Source organism: Vicugna pacos, chromosome 20 (assembly GCF_048564905.1).
Source record: "Vicugna pacos chromosome 20, VicPac4, whole genome shotgun sequence".
Taxonomy (NCBI): Eukaryota; Metazoa; Chordata; class Mammalia; order Artiodactyla; family Camelidae; genus Vicugna; species Vicugna pacos.
In genome coordinates this window covers 15,218,750-15,226,367 of record NC_133006.1, presented here as the reverse complement: position 1 = coordinate 15,226,367, position 7,618 = coordinate 15,218,750, and the positions used below count along the sequence as shown (strand labels likewise).

Here is a 7,618-nt window from a genome sequence, read left to right as displayed (position 1 = left end):
GGGGCGAGGACTTTCTAGGCTTAAAAGGGATGAGATAAATCCCAATAGGGAAGATGGATACGTTAGTTCATACAAAACAAAAAACTGCAGGTTAAAAAAAAAAAGTGAAATTTAAAGTAGTCAATGAATTGGGAAATGGCTCCAGCCAAATACATTATACAGAGGGTTGGTATCTTTAATATGTGAAAGCTTTTCAAAATCAGTAAGACACTAGGACTATGAGAGGACAATGAACAGACAATACAGCAAAGGAAGCGACTAAAATGGGAAAAGAATGTTTTGATAAGAGAACTGAGATTCCATTTTTTGCTAATTAAATTAGGGTTTTAAAATTTTTATTTTATTTTTTAAAGAAATGCCAGATGGGCCTTTCGTATGTTGTGGTGGTTTTATACTAACACAAATTAGTATAACAGATGTGTGTCAGGAGCCTTAAAATACAGAGGTCTTAGATGCTCAACATCACTAATTATTAGGGAAATGCAAATTGAAACCACTACTACGAGATAACACTTCACACCCATTAGGATGACCACTATCAAAATTTAAATTTAAATTAAATTACCATATGATACAGCAATTCCACTTCTGGATATATACACAAAAGAAGTGAAAGTAGGATCTTGAAGAGCGATTTGCACACCTATGTTAATCATGGTTAAAATGGAGCAACCACTGAGGGATGTCCAGTGAGAGATGAACTGATTGGAAGCAAAATGTAGTATATACATACAGTGGAATGTTAATCAGCCTTTGAAAAGGAAGAAAGTTCTGACACATGCTACAACATGGATTATGAAGCTTGAGACTGTTATGTTAAATGAAATAAGCCAGGCACAAAAAGTCAAAGACTGCATGATTTCACTTTAATGATGTAGTCAAAGTTATAGACAGAAAGTAGAATGGTGGCAGCCAAGGGCTAGGGGAGCAGGGATGGAGTGTTTAATTTTGTAGGATGAAAAGAATTCTATAGAGGGTTGTGGTTGCACAACAGTGTGAATATACTTAATACAGACAAACTATACACTTCAAAATGGCTAAAATGATAAATTTTATGTTATGTGTATTTTATTACAATTTAAAACATTTTTAAGTTAAACAAACAAAAAACCCACAAGAAAACACAGAGGACTTTAAGCCAATTTTAAGGAAATAAGTATGAATTTGGAAAATGCTTTATAAACGACAATATCTACTGCCTCAAACAGGAAAACCCAAAAGTCTAAAAGTAAAGGAATGGCTAAATAAACCATAGTATACTGTAGTTTTATGTTTTAATAATATTTATTTTCCTGATTTTTAAAATAATACAGATTCATCATAGAAAATTTAAGAAATAAACAATTATTAAGACGAAAATAAAAACTATCCAAAATCCTAACATGCAGAGATAACCATTGTTAACATTTGGTCTGCTTCCTTCTAGGAATAATTATGTATTTCTTATGTAAAATTGGATACATATTTTCCATTTAAATTTATATCCTGTTTATTTAAACTTTCTGTATGTAATTATGTATACACATATATCAAGAAAGAGAGAACATTTATTGACTTCTTACTATGTATAAATAATAATGCTAGACCCTCTTCATGGATGTTCTTATTTAAATATCATTCCCATTGTACAGGTGTATTTATTATTTGTTATTACCTTTCCCATCATACAGATGAGGAAATCGAGGATTAGAGAAGTAATTTGGTGGAAGTCGGACAACTCCCAAACAATGTAGTCAGGATTGAAAGCTAGGCATTCTAGCTTCACAGCCCATAACTGAACCAAACTCCATTCTATATCCCATGTCATTAAACATTCTTTTGAAAACATGATTTTAAAAGCTGATGCACAATATTCACTAATATAAAAAATACAAACATTAATTCATTTAACCCTTCTCCTAGCATTAAACAATTAGGTTGTTTTCAATTTCTCTTGGTTTTTTGTTTGTTTGTGGGGTAATCAGGTTTATTTATTTATTTAAATAGAGGCACTGGGGATTGAGCCCAGGACCTCGTGCCTGCTATGTAGGCACTCTACCACTAAAGCTATACCCTCCCCTCCCCTTGGTTTTTTAATATAATACTTCAAAGAACATTTTTGTGCATAAATCTTTGTCTTATAATGACTGAATCTCTTATTATTGCATTAGGGTATATACCTAGATATGAAGTTTCTGGGTCAAAATGACAGCTCCAGTTAAAATTTAGTGGAGTCATTGAAAATGGCATTTACATTTTAAATGGCCATTTTAAACAGTAGTTTATTTTTTAAAAGGTGTTTGATGTGATGGAGCAGGGAGTATATGAGAAATCTCTGAACATTCTGGTCACTTTTGCTATAAACCTGAAACAGCTCTAAAAATTAAATTCTATTTAAAAGGGCTGTAAATACATGAAAATGCATTTATTAGCTTTTTGGCTATAATAAAGCCAGCCATCAGAAAACAGTTCAAGCTCTGGCTCTGTCACCTGCCAGCTATGTGGCCTTGGTCAGGTCACTCAATCTCTCTGAGCCTCCTGGTGTAGGAAGGGACTGTGAGAGACTGGGGGTGGGAGGGGCCCCTCCCCCGGGGAAACGGCTCCGTGGTGGAGCAGCTGAGATGCAGCTGGGCCTGTGGCCTGTGAGGCAGTCTTGTGGCTGCCTCCTCCCCCAGCCCGCACCTCAGGTCTGCAGCTGGGTCCTGCCTCCTCTCAGGTGGGCCATGGCCGGGACTTGGCTTCTGCTTCTCCTGGCCCTCGAGTGTCCAGCCCTGCCCACAGGTGAGCACCCTCCCTGCATCCCTCTCTGCGCCCCATTCGTCTGCCCAGCCCACTCCATCATGCTAGGCTTCCCTGGGTGTGGGCAGGATGCAGGGAGGCAGGACAGGGGTATTTGAGGGCCCTCTGGGGAGGCTCTCCCCAGAAGCCCATCGTCCCCTTCCTCATTGTACTCCACCTGCCAGCTACCGCACTCCGGGCTCCCAAGTCCTGCTCCCTTGGAGTCCACAGAGTTGGTAGGGAGGGCAGTCAGTCTCGGAGATATAGAGAAACCAGAGTAAGCTGGACAGGTGTCCGTAATGGGCGGGAGGATAGCCAGATCGTGTTGTGCTATGTAGGGTGGTGGGACACAGGCACCATTGTGAGGTCCCCCCTTCCTGTCCAGTCTCCTGCCCTCAGGGCTCAGGGTGTCTTGTGTTTACTCCCAGCTCCCCTTACCAGTGGGTTCTCAGAAGTCTCAAGGCCCCAGCGACTTCCCGGGTGAATTTACCCACCCTCCCCAGCCCTGGTCGTTCAAAGATGAAGGCTGGAGACAAAAGACTCAAATTTTGAGAATCCCAGCTTCATCTACAAGCATGTTTGTGGTGGGGGAAGGTCCTTGACCTTTGAATTATGGCCTCTCCGTGTTCTAAAGCTGGCCCCCAGTATGTCACAAACTTTTCCTTGCTAGGGAGATAAACCACACCCATGTGGAGCAAGGAGAGTCTGTGGCAGGAGGCCTGAGCTCTGGGAGGGAAGCAGCCAGAGTGAGGAGGAGCAATCCTGGGAGGCTTCATGGAGGAGGCAGACACTCAACTCAACTTGGGGAATGTCTCTCTGTACGGCTGAAAGTTCTCAGGAGGTCGAGCATCCTGGAGCTCACTCCCAGCCTTCCCTCCTCCCTTTGTTTGTGATGTCTTATTAACATGTGTATTGATGATAATACTAACACTTTCCTTCCAAGTTGTTTTATATTCATGATCTTTATCCTTCACAGCAGTTTTACTGGGCTGGTGTTATTAACCCCATTACATTTATAGGACAATTTAGACTCAGGAAATTAAATGGATGAGTCAGGAGTCAAACCAACTCTGTCTGAGGCCATGTCCCAGGCTTGGTCCACTGTGTCATATAGCAAAATCTTAGTCATTCTTCCAGATAGGGTGGTCTGTGGGATCTGGAGTCATAGAGATCTCAGTTCAAATCCTGAGTGGGCTACTTACCATCCACCTGCTTCTAGGTCAGTTATTTGACCTTCAAGAAATCTTTTGTGAGCATCCCCGATCTCTAAGTCCCCATAAGACCTTCTGGCATCCTTCTCTGCACCCTGGGGCATTTCTTTAGCCTGCCTGCACTTAACTCATGGTGCAAATTTGTTGGTAGGTTTTAACCTTTGAGATTCTACTTATATGAAAAGATATCCAACTGTTCAAAAATAACGTTTATATATTAAATGAGTCATCTTTCCCAAAAAGAATAAGTATGGAAAATCAGGACCATTCTGGAAAAGGTAGGACAAATGTTTACAGTCCTCACATGACTTACTTTTATTTTTTAACTTTAAAATAATACAGACATACACTTTAAATGGATGAACTGTATGGTACATGAATTATATCTAAAAAGGTTATTAAAAAATAATACAGACTTACAGAAAAGAACCAAGAATAACACAAAAAAGACTCATGCACATTCCATTCAGATTAACAAATGGTTAAAATTTTGCCATATTTGAATCAGATTTTTTTTAAAGAAACAAAAAGTTACAGATACATTTGAGGCCCCTTATGATCTCATTACAGATCCTATTTTCTTCCCTTCCTCCCCAGAGGTAACCACTCTCCTGAGGCTGGCACAACAAGGTACTGTAAGTATTTGTTTGCATCTGCTGTCCCTCTCATGGGACTGAGATCACTGAGAGCGGGGACAATATTTTAATTAATGTTGTATCCCCAACGCCTGGCACAGAAAAGTTCAGATATGATAGATGGGTGATGGATGGATGGAAGGATAGATGGATGGATGAATAGAAGGAAGGGTGGATAGATGGATGGGTGGATGAAGATATAGATGGGAAGGAGAGAGAATAGATGTAGGGAAGATGGACGATGGAAGAAAGGATGGATGAATGAAAGGGTGGAGGGAATGAAGATGGTTAGATGGATAAATGCAAGGAGAGAGGGATGGATGAGTGGGTGGAAGGATAGACTGCTACTGTGAGATGCTGGCTTGGAGGGCATGGACAGATCTAGCCCCACCACAAGTGTGTGCTCTCTTGTAGGTGCGGGCAGCACACCCTTCCCCTCTCTGGCCCCACCAATCACACTTTTGGTGGATGGAAAGCAGGAGATGCTGGTGGTCTGCCTGGTCCTTGATGCTGCACCTCCTGGCCTCGAGAGTCCCATCTGGTTCTCAGCTGGCAATGGTAGCTCACTGGATGCGTTCACCTATGGTCCTTCCCCAGCGGCAGATGGCACCTGGACTAGCTTGGCTCAGCTCTCCCTACCCTCTGAAGAGCTGGCAGCCTGGGAGACCCTTGTCTGCCATACCGGGCCTGAGGCTGGAGAGCAGAGCCAGAGCACACAGCCCCTACAGCTGTCAGGTGCGGACAGAGCCTGCACCCCTGTGGCTGCTCCCTGCCCCTGGAACCAGGGTATGGTGGGTGGGAGGACAGACTCCAGACCATGGGACATGAAGGGCATCCAAGTGCCAACCATCTAGGCTCAGAGCAGGGTGATCTCAGGGCCCTGAATCCTGGGATTTGCAACTGTGATATCTCATTCAAATCCAGGCTCTGATACATGACTTCTAAGAGGTAATAATGTCTCCTCCCTCCTAGGGTTAATCTCTCTAAATATACACCTGGGGTTACTGTCTGTATATAAATTACCCTTAATATGACACCCTACTCACCAGAACCAGACAATAATCAAACAGTAAATTGCTACCACTCACTGTTTACTCTGTGCCAGGCACGGCAGTAAACACTTCACATTTATGAAGTGGGTCCTATTACTCCCATTGTACAGGCACAGAGAGGTAATCCAAAGCCAGCCATTATTATTACTGGCCAGAAGACTTACATCCTCTTTTTGGATTATGTTAGTTTTGTCATCTTCCAAATGGAAATGTTTGTTGAATAAATGCCCCACCTTCCAAAGAAGGCTGCTAAGAAAATTGATTCATTGTCTAAAAGAGCTGAGGCACCTCAGCCTCCCAGGGGAACAGAACAGGGGCCAGCCTGGAGGGAGGGAGATCTGGGCCCCTCAGAGGACTTGCTGCAGATGGACTCAGAGTGTCCATTGCTGGTTCCTTTGTCCATTTATCCAACATGCCATGAGCGGCTGCCCTGAGCAGAGCTGGGGCATAGCACTGGGGTGGAGGACACAGCCCATCCCATTGACTCACTCCCTTCTCTTTGCCTGGCAGGAGGGGCTTCCTCAACCAGGACCTGCCTCTGGGAGCCTCTCCGAGGTGAGTATTGTGGGCCAGGATCTCAGGCTCTGTTGGGCTCTGGCTTCATGGTCCCCTTGGGGATTAGTGGGTGTTCCCTGAAGAGGCTGCCTTGCTAGGCTAGGGCACTGGCTAGCCTGGGCCTCTGCCAACCCGCAGGTCAGATGGGGATTAAATCCCCTGATCCCAGCCTAATTTCTGGACACTAGTTGAGAAAAGCACGTGAGAGTTAGCAGAAGGGTCCTTGAAGCTCTCCATGGGCAGCCCAGAGGGATGGTCTCAGCATCAGAGCCTTGGGAGATTCTTGGGAGTCCAGGGAGACTTGGGAGACTGCGTGGTGGCAAGTCCAACCATCTGCTGGACACAGAGTCATGACCCAGGTTCTGCTTCCCAACCAGAGAAATTTGAGCTGATGACTCTCCTCCTTATGGGATGCTAACTCCTGCCTGACCTTCAGTCCCCTTGGTTGTTGAGGAATAAAAGAAAATGAAGGCTAGGAAGGTGTTTATTATTCCCAGACAGAGCCTGAGGTTAGACGCCAGGAAGGACGTTCCCTGATTACCTTTTGTCTGGTGAACATTCTCCCGCGGGGCGGGTGGAAGGCTGAACAGCGGCCTGCGGGGCCGCTCACCCGCGCCTTCTCTCCCGCAGGGACGCGGGGCCAGGCGCTGCGGCTGGGGGCGCTGCGGCTGCTGCTCTTCAAGCTGCTGCTGCTGGACGTGCTCCTGACCTGCAGCCGCCTCCGCGCGCTGCCCGCCGCGCGGGGGAACCCGGCCGGGCCGTCCTGCCCGAGGGACCCCGGGCTCCCCTTGCCTCTCGCGGCCCCGCGGGCCGATCGCCTTCTCTTCCCGAAGCCTCCGCCGGTAGGATTGCCCGCAGCCCCCACCGACAGGCTTCGCCGCAGTGATGGGGGGCCCACAGGGCTCAGCCTGTCCGCCCCGCCGGCGCTTCAGCCCCGCAACGGTCGGGATCCCAGGAGCCTGGTCTGGGAAGATCGGGCCGCTCGTGCTCAGGGCCGGGTGCTCCAGACCCGCCCTCAGTATTCCTGCCTCAAGCCTCGGAGCATTTCTCTGTGATCTGCCTCCCCCAGCTGACAGGAGCATCCTGGGGGCTAGGCTCGGTCTCCCCTCCTCAAACTGAGGGCCAAGGGAAATGGCTTTGTCTCTCCCATCAGACTGGAAGCCCCTTGAGGGTGGTGATCGACCCAGGCACTGGGACATCTGAGGTGCAGATAACTGGAAACAATTAAAGGAGAACTTATATGACACAGGCAAATGAAAAATATTTTAATTCATGTCTACTCTAGGAGGAGGGAACTGGGTAGATTTAGAGGAGGCAGAAATCTTGGAAGATTTCCTGAGGGTAAGAGCCTGGGAATTGCTGAGTGGGGCCAGGGGTTGGGGAGGATGCTGTCCCACCTGTCTCCTTT

At 46.0% G+C, this 7,618-nt stretch overlaps 1 protein-coding gene across 1 annotated transcript; it reads left to right on the top strand.

The window, feature by feature from the left end:
• The first annotated feature begins 2,702 nt into the window (after nt 1–2,702).
• On the top strand, nt 2,703–7,265 carry PTCRA (pre T cell antigen receptor alpha). Its single transcript, XM_072944687.1, has 5 exons — nt 2,703–2,760; nt 4,566–4,598; nt 5,018–5,338; nt 6,166–6,210; nt 6,841–7,265. Exons 1-5 carry the CDS (start codon nt 2,703–2,705, stop codon nt 7,263–7,265), a joined length of 882 nt encoding a protein of 293 aa, XP_072800788.1.
• Nucleotides 7,266–7,618: the final 353 nt, after the last annotated feature.